This window comes from Thamnophis sirtalis, unplaced genomic scaffold, assembly GCF_051295495.1.
Source record: "Thamnophis sirtalis isolate CommonGarterSnake01/CBP01778 unplaced genomic scaffold, rThaSir2_p1.2 scaffold_2, whole genome shotgun sequence".
In the NCBI taxonomy this organism is placed as follows: domain Eukaryota; kingdom Metazoa; phylum Chordata; class Lepidosauria; order Squamata; family Natricidae; genus Thamnophis; species Thamnophis sirtalis.
Window position 1 is genome coordinate 121,312,737 of NW_028261382.1, and position 20,138 is coordinate 121,332,874.

A 20,138-nucleotide genomic window follows, 5' to 3' on the forward strand; every position below is an offset into this window, starting at 1 on the left:
TACTGGGCGGATGCCCTTCCTGTCGCCAATGCAAAGTTATATTCAGCATATAAATTCTCATCGTGCCCAAAGAGAGAAATGTCCACCTCTACCTAGGATTGAACTCACAGCCTCCTGATTGTGGGGTGAGAACTCCACCTCTAGGCCACTACACCACTCCCACTAAACAATACTGCCATACTGAAATGGCAACGAATTGTAGTCTGTACAAGTAACATCTAATCCTACACATATCTTCTAAGGCATACTTCCCTAGTTCAGTGGGGCTTTTTCCAAGTGAAGTGAGCATTGCATGGCAGCCCAGAATTATTGCATAATTTATCACTAGCATTTACTTTCCTCCCTTCCATTTTCCTTTCCTTTGTCATTTTACATTATAAATTCATTTTGTATTTGTGCATGCCTACATACTGTTTTAATGATTAGTGGTGTATATAATGATATAAATCATGGGTATAATAGGCAGAGAACAAGGCACATTTAAATCTGTTTCCTCAAACGATATAGTTTGAAATTCCTTAGTCATTTTATTATGCCATTTTTTTAAAAAAAGTTATTAAAAAGGCAGTTTTATAACACAATCTTCCCTGGACATTCTTCTAATTGGTGGTGTCTGGATTTGATTTAATTACCTTTTTAACTCTGAGTCTTCCAAAATTCTCTTCTCCCTTTCTTATGTTTCAAGCAAAGAATGGAAAATGAAATTCAGTACCAAGGACAGCACCAAAATATCAGGAAGGTGACATGTTTCCTAAAAAGATTCAATTAATCACTAAACATCTAAGAGCATATTATATAATATCTCAAGCATTTAAAAAGCCAAAAAAAACCCTCATCATATTATCATGCCAAGCATTATTCACCAGAGTAGAAAGGTGATATATCAATCAATAAAATAAAATAAATATTCAGCTGTACCCTGATTTTATATACCTCGGCTTCAATTTAAGTTAGGTCCTCTATATGGCAGGATTCAACCTCATATAGAAGCCAACATGCATAAATGAGCTGATCAATGATTGTAAAAAAAGTACTAGTACTGCTGTTATCACTCCTACTACTGTATACATGGAAATTTTTCTCATTTTAACTATATATAGGAATTTGGTATCATTTCAGTGATATTAGTGGAGGAGCAGGACTTAACCAGGGTTAACACTTTAATAATACTCTTATAAATTTTCCTGAAGATTCTAATACACTAATTATTTCAGTTACTATGGAACTGAATAACTGCTACACACATTTATCTCTTTAGTGCATTTCACAAACAACGATTTGTTCATGGTTTAAAGGTTCTTTTCAAAAGCCAATTTTGTCATACAATCTAGTCTGAACCATCTGTAGGAGACAGTAATATTTATTTTACTGACTAATTAAATATCTTCTCACTAGGACACTTATGTAAGTCATTATAATCATATTGATAGAGGAAATAAGATGATATAACCACTAAATGCTGTTTGCAAACTGAAGTTGATAGAGAACAAATTAGCCTACATTCTTAAAAAAAACTTAAAAGAACTGAGAAGCAGAGAAACATTTATTTATTTATTTCTCTATTAATTATTTTCCCACTCCACAATGTTTTAACCTTAGTAGAAGATCAGTGTTTACAAACAACATGCTAGTGACATTTTTATAAAAAGATTTCCATCAGTGGAATTCAACTGTGCCTTATCAAGAAATAATTGTTTTGGATATCTGGAACAGAGTTGGAAGACTGATTGTCTTTCTACATGCTGTGTGTATAATTAAAACATTAATGGAAAGAGGTATTAAAAGTAGACACAAAATGCATATGAAATTGTACTTGAGACTCCTAATCAAAAATGCAAACAAAATAGTAAGTGCTTAATTTTTTAAAACAAGAATGTTGAAATTTAGGACATTTTAATGTCATAATGGGATGCAGTGGCTTAGTGGCTAAGATGCTGAGCTTGTCAGTCAGAAAGGTTGGCAGTTCGGTGGTTCGAATCCCTAGTGCCGCGTAATAGAGTGAGCTCCCATTACTTGTCCCAGCTTCTGCCAACCTAGCAGTTCAAAAGCATGTAAAAATGCAAGTAAAAAAATAGGGACCACCTTTGGTGGGAAGGTAACAGAGTTCTGTACATCTTCAGCATTTAGTCATGCCAGCCACATGACCACAGAGACATCTTTGGACAGCGCTGGCTCTTTGGCTTTGAAACGGAGATGAGCACTGCCCCCTAGAGTCAGGAATGACTAACAAATATGTGCGAAGGAAACCTTTACCTTTATCTTTAATGTCATAAGAAGGCAACATTTGTAAATAATTGCCATAAGATTTATAAAGCTCTAATACAAGCAGCATTTTACTTCTCGCTGCAGAATTTATAAAAGGGTCCAATAAAAATATTACTATAAAATATGTTATAAAACATTAACAGAAAACAAATTAAAACATTGTTATATATCTAAAATAAGTAATCTCGGTTGAAAGGAAAGAGTAATTGATATATTTTACCTAAAATAATATTAATAATGTCATATAATTATCTACCATATTAATATTTTTAATATTAACAATATTAAAATATTTTAATCATAAATTCATGATTAGATTCTTTTATTTCTATATACTACCTCAATACATCAAATAATTTAATATGATAGCAAAATACTAATTTTCTATTTAACTATATTGTGATTACAAAATGTTGTACATAAGGAAGTGCAAAATATTGTACATAATTTCATTTCCATAAGAGGGTTTGTATTGAGAACACTGGAAAGTACAGAGTTCTAAATGTAGCTAACATTACAGGGTATCCTTTTAAAGTATCTGAAAACGGACTTCAAGGTGAAAATGTCATACTTAAGAGTCAGCATCAAATTTCTTTGGCAAAACCTGGCTAACTTTATATGGACAAAGCAGGATCAGACTTCGATGCAGATCACAAAAATTTAAGCCTGCAAGGTAAATCAGTGGCAGGAGAGAAGGCAATGACAAATCGTTTCTGCAATGTTGCCCCAAAAAAACTTTATGAATATGTTTATACAAAAGCTTTGTTCCAAGTTCTACTCATAGGAAACTATGCTATTTTAAAAACTGCTTTAATAAATTAAATTGTCTATGTCAGATATAAGCAAACTATGTCAGTTTCCCAGTTCTAATTTCCCAATGATATTTGCATCAAGAATAGATTTGTTAAGATTCTCAGAATCGCTACTGGCATGCTTTATTTTTCTACTGAAAAACAGTGAGATATCATGCTGCTGACACAGTTTCCAATGCCTTGAATACTCTCTTATGTGATTGGCTGCTAAAATCTGAAAAGCTGCCCCTATTTCTCCCTTGTTTATGCAATATTAGAAACACACAAAATCTGGCTACTTTGCAACTGTCTATCACAAGAAAGCTTTTCACAGAAAACATACAAAATTATTATTACAGGGCTTAACAGCAGCTTTTTTTTTTAAGTTCTGCTTTAAAAATGTCAGACATAGAATGTCTACTAATATCTGTTTAAATTTGTAATTGTTCTTTTTTTAAGACAAGAAAGACAAAGGAAAGAGATTTTCAAAATCTAGACTCTGACTTTTGTATTCTGATATCTAAATTTGGTGGAATCAGGCTTCCAAAATCTGGTTATCATGAGCCTGGGACAAATTCTACTGATGTTTTTATGGCAACAGATTTTCTGAGATGTATTGCTTTAAATAAGCGATGCTACCCTTATAGGAAGCCTATGCACTCTCTTAGTTTTGTTAAAATAATTGGCAGCATACTTTAATAGTATGATCTGCTTAAAACATACTTTATTAAATATCGTAAGGAAACAAGACATTCTCTTGATCTAAGCAAATTGACAATCGCAACATTAGCCTTATTTTGTTGTATTTTCATACCTCCTAATTATGATATAACTGATAATATATATAACATGCTTACGTTTGTATATTATATATAGAGAGATCAAGTGAAATGTTAATACCACGTTATATTCCCTTGGTAAGGCCACATTTGGAATACTGCACTCAGTTTTGGTTGCCACATTGTAAAAAGGATGTTGAGACTCCAGAAAGAGTACAGAGAAGAGCAACAAAGATGATTAGGGGACTGGAGGCTAAAACATATGAAGAACGGTTGCAGGAACTGGGTATGCCTAGTTTAATGAAAAGAAGGACTAGAGGAGACATGATAGCAGTGTTCCAATATCTCAGGGGTTGCCACAAAGAAGAGGGAGTCAAACTATTCTCCAAAGTACCTGGGGGTAGAACAAGAAGCAATGAGTGGAAACTAATCAAGGAAAGAAGCAACTTAGAACTAAGGATAAATTTCCTGACAGTTAGAACAACTTGCCTCCAGAAGCTGTGGATGCTGATGTTGATGAAGATGTTGGATAACCATTTGTCTAAAGTGGTGTAGGGTGGAGCTGAAAGGCAAAAGGGAAGCAGTCTGCTCCCTCCCATATTTGGGCATACCAGGTGCTTTGACATGACATGTGTGTGTGTGTGTGTATAGATAGATAGATAGATAGATAGATAGATAGATAGATAGATAGATAGATAGATAGATAGATAGATAGATCTCACAATACAAAAAAGAATGATCAATATACTCATAACTGCAAACATCTGGAGACAATTCTATCCATTAAGAGTTTTGTCCTTTTGTTCATTGCTCTATTGAACACTAGTCTTTTCTCCCTCAAACCTGGATAATATTTAATTAAAGCTTTTTAAAAAGCCTTGTTTTAAAGAGTCTCTTCTGCTTTAATTATAATATTTAGTTCTTTCTAGTTCCTTCTTTTCAATTTTCATAGTCCCCTCTTAGCATCTTTTATTTTCTAGTCAACACCACTTTCCCAGCTATCATGAAACTTGCCCTTCTGATTGTTCTTAGCATCCAAAAGGCCATTAACTAGCAATTTCTTAAAGTGGTTAAGAAAGGAAGTATGTGAACCCAGTTTGCTTTTAAATACACCACATTGTGACTTAGGAGTAATGACTTTATCCCAGTTCCCAGAGATCTAAACCCACCAGAGACCATACCTTATGGTCTCACAGGGAGTCACTATATGGAGCACTTGTGGGCAATCCTGGTCCACTCCTTGTTCCGGAGAAGAATTCTGGTGAACTCCAGCAAGATGTTCTGCCACTGAGAGAAAAGTCACTCCCACACAATCTGGGCTGGGGCTCTCAGGACCTTACCCACCCTTCTAAGACATTCCCACTCCTTGTTTTAAGTGTAGCTTCAATGCTCAATGCTTGGATTTGGGCTCCCTTTGTCTCTTGGAGATAGCTGAGATATTGCCAGCCAAAGGAATTCAGTTCCATTCCATGCAGAGAAGGGAACTAGGTCTTGTCTGGAGTTACCATCTCTATTTCAAATGATTAGTTTTTTTTTAAAAGTGTGTTTGTTTATTGCAATTCAATTATGAAATAGAAACAAGGAATGGAATCTATAACATGCTATAAAATGCTATTGATGATGTTTGGAATAGAAAAAATAACAATCTCCAAAATATTTGAAAGTGATTAGTAGAACTTCCAAACTTAAATCATATTTTGAATTATGTAATGGGAATAAATACACATTACACATTTTGAAAAGGCAAAGATCTTTATATAATGATCTTGCAATATATGAAGCCAACAAGGGTAAACATGACACAGCATGTCCTAAGCAGAGGAGAAAGACCGACCAGAGATCCCAAAGATCAAGAAGTAACACAGGCAAAAAAAAAGTTCAATGAATATTTTTATTTGATCAATTATAGTACAATATCACAGAGTGAATTCAGAGAGGTTCTCAAAAATTACTGCAGCTGTCAGAATCACCCCAGTGGTAATCCACCCCATTCTCAATTGTTGTCCACAAATAAATAAATGATCCATGGATATTTCTGAATAATTGCAGGTCAAAACAACAAAGCCATGGTATAAACAAGATACAGTAAACTACACTAGGAAACAGCTAGGAAATGCCTCTATATATTATAATCAGCAATACCAAAATGAACATAATAAATGAGGTAGCTTAAAAAAGAGATAACCCTGTCCATCCTTTATCCAATACTGTGTAATAAAAATATGGCACCACAGGATCAGCTTCACTCCACTAATTGTCTATTATGTGTCTTCAAAAATCAAAGTAAAAGGATGTATAATGTATTGTTATATAGTCACTTCCTAATAGGAGAAGTTCTCAAAATATTCAGGATAAGGAATCAACATAAACCTTTTTCTGGGGCCATAGCCAGGTAAACCCCATATCCCACAATTTATTGTCTTGTTGTTCCTCAAATTTTCTCTTGTTCTTTTTACAGGCAGTCAGCCAGCAGTGGAGAAGAGCACTTCCATATCCTGGAAGACATCCGTTAAGATTTGCTGAAGCTTTATGAAAAACAAAGATGACAAGTGACTCACAGCTGTTTGCCCCAGTAGCTATAAATCAAAAAGATGCAATTGGCTTGGCTTAGTACAAGTGTTTGGAACAACAGAAGTACTGAGTGCTGAGCCTAAGTCTTCGTAAATTGTGTGTATATATTTATTACCTAGCCCTTGAGGAAAAAAAGAAGCAGTGCCTGACTCATTCTTTAGAACAGTATGGTTTTTAAAAAAATCAGCCGCATTTTCTTCATAACTCTGATGAGTTCAGGAAGTCCCTGTAGGAGAAGAAGAGTCAAAATAGAAATCAGCCTAGAATCCCTATGTAGCCACAAACGGACTGAGTCCAACTCTTCTTAAATTCTGTTGACTCTTATCTGACACCAAGATAGTTCTAGCCATTAGCTGAGTCTTGGCATAGGCATGATCAGTAAATAAATCCCTTTAATTGAAACTTCACATGGGATCCTGATGTTTTGCACCTAACAGTCCCTGATTTTATATATTATGGTTAGGAATTTGTTGCTGTTATTCATTATTTTGAATAATTACGAAAAGAGTAGCCTTCTTTATAATTCCATCTGTTTTTTCTCTCTCTATCTCAAGGAATCATTCCTTTGGGATGAGGGGGGAAAGCACTCTTGTAATGCATTTCTCCACATAAGTCCTATTATCTCTTCTGAGACACTCTTCTCCTTAAATGCACTGATTCCAATTCTATCCCTTTATAGTTTTACCACAGACACATAATGAGAATTTCTTCAGTAGCCTAAGGTGGTTTCAAGGGTTAAGCACTATATATGATCTTTAGGAGCATTTAAGTGTAATTTATTCCACAAACATTAGTAAAGCAGCAACATTTGGCTGACCCGGTCTAAGCAGAGTCGCTACTTGGTTGGGCGACTTCCAGGGAAGTTGAAAATACAACATGAAAGGAATCAATTATTACTGGGGCCAAGAAAACTGCACAGTTGGGCTCCACATAATCATTATGAGCTCAACTCAACTCACAATGCTGCAGGAAAACAAACCATCAGCAGGCCACATCTAGCCATGCACACAACCGTGTTTACCCCTGAGGCAAATGTATTTTATAGTTCTACTAGCTGATAACCTAGAGTTGTCTGGGTATTTATTTATAGGGGGCAAATGTCCGGACCAAACATAGTTTCTAACGTTGGATTTTCCCCCGCACAGAAGAAGTCCCCTTGCAGAGTACTGTGAAGCTGTTACCATGACAACTCCACTGCGCTGTACAGTAGAGCCATTTTATGGCAGTACAGAAGAAGTCATTTTAAGGCACAACAGGCTGTATCTTAACAAGCATGCACCCCCGAGAGGTGTTGGGGTGTCTTACCCCCACAATATTTTTTTCCAGAGTAAGTCATCTGTGTACCAAGTTTGGTTGAAATTGCTCAAGGCATTCCAGAGTTATGCTGGTGCATACAAACACACACACACACACACAGACAGCCATTTGTGTGTGTGTGTGTGTGTGTGTTACACAAATACAAATAGCTAAGTCCTTATTATAATACAAAAAAAATGAAGTAAAATTTGGATTTTATTTCAAGACTTGGATTATCCTGGGAAGCAAATTTATAATCCCATTTACTGTATGTTCCAAGCCAGCTCAAGGTCAATCCTTTTTCTCCAGAAATGGAAAAGATGTCATGTCCAGTCAACTGCTACCAAGAATTTTCCAGAGGGTTGCCCTTCATTTATACATTTTTAAAATCTAATTGGAGTTGGATTGTTAAAAAATAAGACTGATTGACCCAACTGAGCTTCAAAACGTATAATATGTTGCTTGATGGCAATGATCAGTCCCCCTTCATTAGAATGGCCTCTCTTGAGAACCCAGAGTGTTGCAGTTTTTTTCAGGGATATCTTTTTCCTCTTGATTTGTAATTATCTGCACTGAATTAGAATCCTTAACCTTATGGGAAAAAACCCAGTAACTTTAATAACTAGTAGTCAACAATGCAAATCTATATCTCGTTTCTACTTTACTATAGTCTGACTAGGGTCCCTTTTTAATCACCAGGAAACAGTTGAAATATAGTCCTTAATATTTGAAACTGAATCTACTCCAGAGGGACAAAGGAATAGTTGTGGTATCAACTAAAGACTAAGCAAAATTGACATGTACTTCAGCCAAATAAGGCTTTACTAATGGAATATGCTGTTTCCCTCTGGCATTATAAGTGGAAGCATTATACAACTGCCACTGGTTTTTTTTCCCTTATATTTTGAATTACATAGTTTGGTATTGTGTTTGGTACAGTTTCTGAATGACCATGTCCAGATATTTAAAAATTTCTGACTTGCTTCTATCATCCAGCCATTTAGGCACCAAACATTCTCATGAAGTTTGTACATTAGTAGAATCAGCCATTTTTCTATTGTAGTGTTTATGAGTTTACCTACAACTTTGATCTGGAAATGATATCATGTAAATCTGAGGTCAATAAATGCAACGCATAATGCAACATCTGGCTCAGATGAATATCTTTCAGCCAGATGCTATGGTATAAGGGAACGGTCAAAGAATTCAGCTCTAGAAACTGCCTGTTCATCTGCCAAAATATGTTCTGAATTAACACAATTGGGAAGTTATTATGTAAACTTACTTATGCTTAAGATGAAGAGCTGATAGTTGCCAGGTTAATCTTCATTGTCCATTTTATAAATGGGAAGTATAATACTTAAACTCCAATCCTTTAGTATCTGCACAGTATAATCAGTGTAAATAAATATGGAAGCTAATATGGTAGTCCATCATTCCAAAATATTGTATAGGACTTCAGCAGAAATTGCTTCTGGGTCTTACTGTGCTTAAATTGTTTAGCAATCTGTTGTTGTTTTCAGAACTTGTTATGGGGGATAATATGAAACTTTAGATTTAATCAAACAAGTTAACTTGAGAATGTATTGGCCCCAAATGACTCTAACATATCATCCAGGTTTTTTTTCTAGCTATAAAAATTCCAGTGCAAATATCTACTACAAATAGAATTTTTTAGAACCTGCTGGCCACAATTAATAACACTACAAGCTAGGAATCTACTCTTATTGGGTCCTGATGGCTTTTCATTCAATTTCTAGACCCCTTTCTCCTATTTCCTAAAAGCAAAGTATGCTAGAGTCATTTGGGGCCAATACATTCTCAAGTTAACTTGTTTGATTAAATCTAAAGTTCCATATTATCCCCCATAACAAGTTCTGAAAACAACAACAGATTGCTAAACAATTTAAGCACAGTAAGACCCAGAAGCAATTTCTGCTGAAGTCCTATACAATATTTTGGAATGATAGACTACTATATTAGCTTCCATATTTATTTACACTGATTATACTGTGCAAATATTAAAGGCTCAAGGTATCAGAATCAAACCAGGGTTTGATAAGCCCTACTTTCATATGTTTTCTTTTTTGGGTCTGGTAGCAAAGCACATAATGGTGGCTGGAGTAGCTAAATAAAATTAATATATTTCTGTAAGATACAAATTTCTAAGTCCAAATTTCTAATCGGCATCTTTGTGCACTAAAAAAATAGCTGTTGCACCACTTTTTCAAGTACAGTCTGGAAGAATTAAGGTCAACCCCAAGTGACTTTTCATTCATTATCCATGTATCTGGGTTGTCCAAGGTCATAACAGCAACCCTGGTACTTTGCTTCTCAGATTCATTGCAACAGTCCTAGGGAGCTAGGAAGACCAAATTGATTAGTGATTTGGCCATTCAGCACATTGTTACAAGTTCACAACTCATCTAGTCACTTTAGGATGTCCATCTGCCCAGAATCTGGCAAGGCACCAAAAGAGTCAATTAGCCTTGCTTCTAGAGATTCATAAATGCACTCTCTTTTTATAGATATTGCAAATTGTACTTTCTCAAGGGCATCACTGGTGGAGCATCCTTGAGTTTATCTCTGTTTAATTTATTACACTGTTAAAGAAACAGTATTCTCGTGAGCAAACTAAACTAAAAGCAGAGTAATTTTTTCCTGTACGAACATAAATATTGGAAATATTAAGAAGTTGCTCAAGACCAATTTCCTTTAAACAACATACCTGTAAGTTGTTACTCTTCTGGATGGTAACCATTTCACTTTCAGTAGATTTAACAGATACTAGTAAAAAAGCATGTAAGCCAGTTCAAGGGCCTTTTTTAAAGTCCAAGCATCCTCTATTCGTTCTTCTGTTAGATATTTGTAGGATGGCCTGACTCAAATGCAAATAACAACTTCTATTTCTCTCCTTTTTCCATGCTACACATTAGGCTCTCACTGGCCATTTTTCTTCCTGTCAGGTTTGGACATAAGTCCAGCTTTTTCCTTCTCCACTGTTGTTTGTTGAGCACAATTAGTGGATTTTACACTAAGAATACATGCCCTGGCAGTCTCTTATTGTTGTTGTTGTTTTGGCTTTCAACAGACTTTATGAAACTTTCTTTTAGAAACTCCATCTCGTATTTTTTAAAATTGCGGTCACCAACTTGAACATGGAGATTACTGCCTATTCTGTCAATAAAGGCTGTCTGGTTATAAAATCTGTTACAATCTCCCTTTTTAGATCCATATCATTCTCATCCTGCAGTGAAGCTGCTGAACAGATGGCAGAAGTCTCACAGGAGGCTTCTGCTGCTATCTGAGTTCTCCTTCAATGTACAGAAAATTTCTAAAAATGGATAACTTTCCGTCTTTACTTATAAATCCCACTCCAGGGGATTCCTATCTGTTTGACAAGTATACAAGGCTCAAGTTATTTCTTACTTGCTATGTGTCTGTCAGTGGTGGCTTCTGGATCGCCCGAGCTCCTTACCCGTCCTTTAAGTCTTTGGCGCTTCTCCACACGCTCATGGCACATACGGCGCATGAGCAACACCCTCCCGAGCTTCTTACCTGTCCTTTAAGCCTCTGGCGCTTTTGCACATGTGCATGGCCTTTGGTGCATACTGGTTGGAATGTGCCCAGCATCACCCACATGGATGTGCATGGCGCACACATGCATCATACCTGTCTGTGCCGCTTCCAGAAGCCTCTGCGATGCTCCAGCAGCTCAGCGGAGCATCACGCAGGCGCCATATGTGCCATGCACATGTGTGGAAGAGCCAAAGGCTTAAAGGACAGGTAAGGAGCTCGGGCAGATGAGTGGGCCCTCCGGAACACCATACCGGAACAGTGCCCAGTTCTCTGGGCAGGCTCTGGTACGCCCATACCGGGGCGTACCACCTGCAATACCAGGGCGTACCACCTGCAATCCACCACTGGTGTCTGTCCATTTTCAACTGTTTAGAAAAGCTGGATGAAGCCTGTGGTCCAGGAAGTACATATTATCTCTTCTTTATTTTTCCTATCATGCAGTCCAGTCTGATCAACGAGTAATCAAAAATATTTAAACTAAAAGCTAATAACTGCTTGCTAAAATGAAATGTTTGATAATAATTACTAGTTAGCTAATTTACCTAAAGGTAAAGGTTCCACTCACACATATGTGCTAGTTATTCCCAACTCTAGGGGGCAGTGCTCATCTCCCTTTCAAACCTAAAGAGCCAGCGCTATCTGAAGATGTCTTCATGGTCATGTGGCCAGCAAGACTAAATCCCAAAGGCATATGGAACACTGTTACCTTCCCACCAAAGTCCTATTTTTCTACTTGCATTTTAACATATTTCCGAACTGCTAGGTTGGCAGAAGCTGGGACAAGTAACAGGAGCTCAATCCATTACACGGCGCTAGGGATTCGAACCACCAAACTGCTGACCTTTGTGATCAACAAGCTGAGTGTCTTAGCCACTGAGCCACCACGTCTCTTTGATAATTATTTCCAGTTACCTAATTTACCTAAGAACAACATTAAAAGTACAATAATAAAATAGCATCATTTTTGTATGACTAGCAGTACATTCCCATTAATTCCTTCTACTGATTCCAACGTGGTCTGATCATTCAGAGCAAGGAAGGAACCAGAGGGCTCAAGTAGATAATATTCTAATGGTTTTGTCTTTGTCTGGCAAGAGACTATTTATGCTTGAAATCACAGAATGGTAATTTGTTATATAGATCTTGTTTACACCACAAGCTCTGCCTTACAGATTTCCTCTGAGAGCAAAATCATATTTTAATTGTCTTTTCTGAATAATTCAATTTTTTTTCTGTTTAAAGTAACACTCCACCTCAGCAGAAGCATTCAAGGACTCTTGTTAAAGTTTTATCTCTGTGTTTGTTAGCAAAAGAACTCCCAATTAAATATGGGCCTGCCAACTAAACAGAATATGTGAGTGTTCTTCCATGAACTGAATCAATAAAGCTCTTTCAGTTGCCTGCTCACTTCTGTTCTCCTACACTTTCCACCCCTTTGCTGATACTGATTTTTTTTTTAAAAAAAAATGAGGCACATTTTTTCTTTTCTAAAATGAACTGCTTAGAGTGCAATGGAAATTTGCAGTCTGGAATAAACATTGTGGACAGTAACCTGAGCCAGTTGTTGTCCTTGAAACTAGTGATTTTCTCTCCTAAATTTTCCCATTATTGTATATTTGTAATGTATGTGTAAAAAGGAGGGAGAAATTCAATCACTGCACATAAATCACTTCCTCATCTTCTACTGATGTGCTGCGTTATATTCCCAAAGATGAAAAGTATCTTATTTTAAAGATGAGCAAAAAATACAATGTTAAAGTATCCCATTCTGCCCAGCCATACAATAGAGTTGAATGTATGCTATGAATATGGCTTTGGTAGTAACCTCTAGATTATTACATTGCATATCCTTTGAGTTGAGTTCGGGTCCTGATGACTTCATGGAGCTATCCATATGGTTTTCCTTGCAACAATAAGGAAATGATTTCCCCATTGCCTTTTTTGTTGTTGTTGTTGCATTTTGCAGTCTAGTCCACAGCCCTGAGATTCTCCAATGGTCTCTCATTTAGGTATTAACTAGTATGACCTGCTTTGCTTTTTCAGGTAGCCTACAGAACACAAGGGGCTGCTATTTATTATTTTGAGCCATCAACATCCATTTTTGCAGCCTGATGCCATTAACACTGGTATATATTAAATAGCCAGTTAGAGGCAGTGTGCAAAAGCTTGAATACACACATTTAATATTTAGATACCTAGCCCAATCTAAAATATCTAGGTGGTACATGTAATTTTTTTTTTAAAAAAATGGAAACCTTACCTAATTAGGATCATACAACAATTTCAAATGGTTGTCTGCAATGAACTGGACAGGTTTAAATAACAAGATAGGTTCTAAAGAACTTTACAAAATATTAAGAGGCACAGGGACAGGTAGATCTTCAACAGCAATGTGTTTCAGAATATGCAGTCCATTACAGAGAAAGCCTGCCTTCAGTTCCTGGGAATGAGATCTAGAATAGGACCTTGCTAAGGGGCCATAAAAGGACAGGCAGAATTCAAGTTAGGAAATTCCCAGTATCACATCATATGGAATTATAGTAATAATAACCAGCATTCTGAATTGGGCTTGGAAGCCTCCTGATAACCAGCAAGGCAAATAGGTATAACTGTACAATAGATTTCTCTTGTTAGCACTGAGGGGTTGCATTCTGAATCAATTGTACTGCAGCTTCAAAGTCATCTACAAAAGCAGTTTTCCATGTACAATACATTTTAGTAGTGCAGTTATGTCAGGGGTGTCAAACTTGCATAGTCATGGCATATCGTGACTTTTTTGTCCTTCACTAAACCTTGACTGGGCATAGCCAGCACGTGACGCATCGGGCCATGGGGTTGACAGCCCTGAGTTATGTGGTGATCAGGCAATAAGTTACAATTGCCAGGGCTTCCTAGTATATGTAGACTATATCTGCATTATGAAGCAACAACTGTCTCAAAAATCAGTCATACAGGTAGTAGTAGGTATGCCTTAATATGCTCATTTTTCATTATTGCTCTGCAAATTGCATTGACTTTCAGTAGGGTTCCCAGGTGCAATTCAATGCCCTTGTCATTAATTCTAAGGCTTTTAATGGAACTGATAAAGTTATTTGTACAAATAACACTAGCCCCACCATATCTAATAGCATTGTCAGGCTCCAGATTCTTTCTATCAAGCAACACCATCTGATAGGACCCAATAAGTGCCACAGCTGTGTGGAATAACTTTCCCCTTGAAAATTGAACAATCCTTGCCTTATAGATTTTTCATACTGACAACCTAGCTGTCCTTTTGGGCATCAGACCAAAGTCTTGAGTGGCCCTGTCTCTAAGGGTCATTGCAATATATTGATTGGTGTCCTCAACTGCCAAACTATATTTTTTAACATGCTTTGTTTTTCCTATTATTTTTGATGTTTATAAGAAGCTGTCCAAAGTCATTTTGCAAGTGAGGTGGCCATATAAGTTGAATAAATAAATCTTCATTCCATAGCAAGTGGGACATGAAGGTTAGCACATCAAATAGAGAAGCAAAGCGAGAAGTCTAAGGAGGAGGAGAAGAGAGGGAAATCTGAAGGGTTTGCTTAGGCTTATTGCTGATTTCTAACATGAAATGAGAAGAGGGACAGTTGTTTGATAATTAGGATAAACCTTAGGCTCTACACATTATTTCCTAGCAGATACAATGGAATTTTGAGTGAAGGTACATAACCTAGGAACAACTCATACGCAGAACATGAATTCGCTATTAAGGAGAGAATATCCAAACCACTGAATTTCTTCTCTAACTCAACAAGTAGAATATTATGATATTCAAATGCTAATTAGGAGATGACTGGAAAGCAGGGTATTTCAAATAGAGACATAAATTATAAATTGTAAATAAACATATGTTCATTCATCCCCCCCAAAAGGAATGCAAACATTATTGTAACATGTTCATGCATAGCCTTATTTTAGTAATCAAGTTTAAGTAGTTTACTGAACAAGTACACATGGTTCATATTTATCTTTTCACATCATCTTTATATTTTGTTTCATAATTCTATATTGTCCAGTGGATTTAGGAAATAAAACAGAGAGATAACAATTAACTGACCTTTTAGTGCTAAACATAATGGGAAGAGGTTTGCTTCACATAGATGAGAAATCAACAAAAACTTGATCTTGTAGACCTATTGGGAGAAAATACAAAATCTTCATGTTAGGATCTGAGATCTTTTTTTAATAAAGAGTTTTATTATTTTTCAATTAGAAAAATAAACATTCCATCTTTCCTTATACAGTGTGTCGTCTTGGTACAAACATCTCTGTGCAACATCGTTCCTCATTTACTACATCTTTCACATTCATATTAACATTTCCCTAAATTTAGTATTATAATATATTAAGCATTTAAACATTATAATGCTCTCCATTTTTCTTCTTAATATCTTCTAGTAATGATATCATATTAACATTAAACATCATTATTCTCATCATACACATAATAACAGTTTTCATCTTATTCATATCTCAATTTAAGATCTGAGACCTCCGTTTGATAGGTTTTAAGAAATAACTTTCAGGAAATCATGCTTGATATGAATTTGAAGTAACAGAGATAAGCCTGATATAAAGCTTGAGAAGTTATCTTAGACAAGCTGTCCTCCAACATTCTAGCATCCCATCACTCACCACCTCAAACAGCCCACTAGAGCAGAAAACTCAAGATAGCAGTATCAACCATCACTTCAATTGGCATATATTAATAACATATTATATTGTCCTGCACTTTATATTCTGATATGGCGTAAAGGCTAATCAATATATTATTATGATGATGATTTGTCACACATCACTATTATCTGTTTACAGCAATGTGAAGTTGTAGATGCCTGTAACTGGTGTTGTCCTTCATACTCATCAAGTTCTTCTCCAGAACCTAGGATGATGTAATGTATCAACATAATTTTTCAATTGACAGATGGAAATGTAATGCAGATATTTTCTAACTACCATCCCAGATTCTTTGACATGTCACCTAGAGTGTGAATAATCACTAGGATGACCACAGCCGACTTATGCCATCAACTTTCAGTTATGGTTTTCAGATCTTGATACTTTCTGATCTTCTCCAATTCTTTGTCTTCTATTCTACATTCCCTGGTATTTTGCCACATCAATGATCACATTTTCTTTTTTTCAGCCATAGTTATAGTTCTTGATTTATGAGCCAGGACTATCAGTCTGTATTCAGAAACATGACAATATTTTAACCTACTCATTTTTTGCTACTTTTTCAAGTCTATGTTTCCATTAATTTTTCATTATTGGCATATGATATTTTTTACAAATGTTACATCAAATCATTTTGGTGACTATATTAGAATGTTGTTTACAATGTTTCTGTGATTTTATTGCATGAGTATATTATCAACTGTTTCTTCTGCTTCTTTGCACAATCTGCAGTTTGAATCATTTGATGATTTTTCAGGTTTGCCCTCGACTTGAATTAGTTTGAATCACTTGCTCTTGGGCAGCCAAAATTAAGCCTTCTGTTTCTTTTTTTAATGTCGTCTTGCCAGGTGCATTTTTATCCACTTTTCCCTCAATCTTTTGTAGAAATTGATCATATAATGCTTTTCCTTGCCAGCATTCTGTTCTTATTTTATATTCACTTTTTGTTTCCTATACTTAAAATAGTTGCAATTTTTAACTTTCATAAAAACTTATAAAATCTTTTTATCTGTTTTTACATATATTTTTCTTCAATAGCTTATTAGACCTAAAGTAAATGTCTGCCTCCATTTCTGCAAGATAGCTACATGGTCTAGTGATTAATGTACCAGTCTAAAAAGGAGGAGACTGTGAATTCAAGTCCTGCTTTAGCCATGAAAGCCAGCTGACTAATCTTGGGCCAGGCACTCTCTCAGCCCAATCCACTTCACAGGGTTGTTGTCGTGAGAAAAATAGGTGGAGAAAGGTATGCTGGATATGTGTCCTTCTTTGAACTATTTGTAAAAATAATAAAGGTAGGATATAAATAAAAACACTATCCATAATGATAATGATTAGTTTTCTTTTTCAAACTGTCCAGTTCAGCTTGTGGCAATTAATAATTCCAGTAGCTGGAATTATGATTAGTTACACATTGTTGTTGTTGTTGTTGTTGTTGTTGTTGTTGTTGTTAAGAATATATATTTTACTTATGAGTTAAAGGATAATATCAATATGCATTTGCAAAGTTTGTCAACATATTTAAGGACTTAATAACAATACATGTTTAGAGCTGTGGATTTGAAAACAAAAAGGTAACACGCAGTTATATCTACCAGTATGTATGATGTTTCTTAAAAACCAAATTGTTAGGTAGGCTAGAGCTAGAAATCAACTCAATGGGAAAATTAAAACTAGCTTTATTGACATTGACTAGAACAAAATTTTGACATTGTGGCTCCTCTGGAGGATTAAGGTGCATAGGGACTCTGGGACGTAGAGTTTCATCCCTTTCCACGCCAAGTCCTCCCTTTTAGTCAAGCTATGTTGGTTGTTTAAGGAACAAGGGGTCTGCTAGCAGTTCAGTTTTGAGTTTCGTGGTTAGATTGTTTGCCGGTCGGTCTTGCTAGTCACGGTGTTCTCATCTGGTGGTCACTTGGGCTGCTGTTGGGCAGGGGTGGGGGATGATGGTGTCTACTACCTCGTCCCATTCACATTTTTACTGGGACATGCGGGAGATGGATTACATTGTACCTCTTCCAACTACTTGTAGTTCAGTTCAGTGAATTAGGGAGGTGTCAGTCTGACCCCTTTCCAATTTCCATTTCCAATTATTTTATCTGTTTTGGACTGAATTTTTTTCTACTCATCATCCTAGGAATGGAACTTAATTTTATCGAGATCATGTTCCTTATACTTTGATATATGCATCTTATTCCAAAAGATAAAACTGCCCCAGGTGACCATGCCATTGTTGTTTGTTTGTTTGTTTATTAGTTTTGTATGCCGCCCACTCCCAAAGGATTCCAGGCGGCTTACAATAAGCAGGGAAAGGGAAATAAATAAGACAATACAAAGAATTTAAAAATGCACAACATTCATAATTAAGGCGGGGCTGGATATTTCAACAGCCCCCAGCCTGTCGGAACAGCCAGGACTTGGTAGCTTTACGGAAGGCCGGGAGGGTAGTAAGGGTCCGGATCTCCATGGGGAGCTCATTCCAGAGGGCCAGCGCAGCAACAGAGAAGGCTCTCCCCCCGGGGGGGGGGGTGCCAGCCGACATTGGCTGGCCGATGGAACCCAGAGAAGGCCAAGCCTGTGAGATTGAATCGGTCTTTGGGAGGTAATTGGCAGGAGGCGGTTTCTCAGGTACCCTGAGAGAATGTACTCAGGTACATTCAATTTGTAAATATTAAAAAAAAACCACAGCAGTCATTTTGTATGTCATCCATATCATAGTCTGAAAATATATATTTGGAAGAAATGCTTTAGGTTTTCCACAGCAGTGAAGGTTTTTAAATATTTTTTTTTAGTATGAGAAACTTTTGAATCTTGTCTGGTGAATAAGATATCTGAGTGCTTGGGTCTAATTATGTTTCTAAGGTTATCTCTGTAGGTTACACAAACAAAAAATATGTCCATGAAAATAAAACAGGGTAATAGGATAATTATTATATATTACAAAAACTAAAATAATGAAATATTAGTGTGTTTAATATATTATGCTTGAATTAGATTTATATATCTATGGATAGTGTGAATAATGTTGGGGATTTAAGCAACAGCACTATGTGAGCTTAAATGTATATGTAAACAGAGTTATTTTAAAACACCTATTAATCAGAAGGCAACTGGATATGTTATGTCCTCCCCATTTCTACTAGCTTATAGAATGTGCCCATCCACTCCAGTTCAGCTTATATTATTTTTTGTGGAATGTGAGCATAATTCACAACAAAATAATCGTCAAACTGCAGCCATTCATCATTTTTATTCTCTAAGAATTCCTAATGAGCATTTTAATTACATTTTAGAAAATAAAATTATATTTGAAAGTGGCATTTTGCTATACATTATTCTACCTTTCTACATATTTTTTTCATTTAAACAAGAAGTCACAGGGAGCAGAAAGCCGGCTGAATAACCATGCAATTCTGATAGCAATTGGCATCCACAAAATCAGACTGTTAAACTACAATCTTGTGTACAGATTTATTCCAGCCAAATGTATCAGAACTACATCTTCCAGAATTCCTAATCAGTATTTGGTATGAACAACTGTATGTTGAAGCAAAGATAACAACTTTGACTAATTTCTTTAAAAGAGTGCATGTGTGTGCGTATTCAAATTCATTATGAAAAGAGACTTTGTTGTTGTTTTTCTGTTCAATCATGTTTGATTCTCAAATAGACATGTCCTTGCAGTTTTCTTGGCAAGGATTTTGGCACTGTTTCCTTCCTAAGTCTGGAAGATTGTGACTTGCCCATGTCACCTGACTGGCTTTGTGCCAGTCCTTAAGAAAGGACTAGAACTCACGGTCGCCTGGATTCTAGCCTAATTCCTTAATCACTACACCAAACTCTTTCTCCAAAAGAGAATATAAACTATCCTAAACTGAATTGTTTACAATAAAATACAGCTCTCTAAATTTATTGTCTCATATTTTTTAATGAAATTGGTACAATATCAGTTGTTCCTTTCTGTCTTTCTATTTATACATAAAACTCTTAATATGTTTTATCACTGGTGTGTGTGTGTGTGTGTGTGTGTGTGTGTGTATGTGTGAAGTTGCCTCTGAATATTTTTATGTATAATATTGCATGGATAATACATTCCTAACAAAATATAAAATCAATTATGGTGCAACGTCCCTGCAATCTTACTTTCTTCTTTTAA

At 36.0% G+C, this 20,138-nt stretch overlaps 1 protein-coding gene across 3 annotated transcripts in view; it reads right to left on the reverse strand.

Annotated features, from left to right (window-relative positions):
- OXR1 (oxidation resistance 1) overlaps positions 1 to 20,138 on the reverse strand; it is a 216,950-nt gene that overhangs the window by 167,267 nt on the left and 29,545 nt on the right. For all 3 annotated transcript variants that reach the window (XM_087706778.1, XM_087706779.1, XM_087706776.1), the window contains exon 2: positions 15,363 to 15,438. In XM_087706778.1, coding sequence (XP_087562904.1) covers positions 15,363 to 15,379 — 17 coding nt within the window. In that variant the 5' untranslated portion in view covers positions 15,380 to 15,438. The remainder of the gene's footprint in view (positions 1 to 15,362; positions 15,439 to 20,138) is intronic.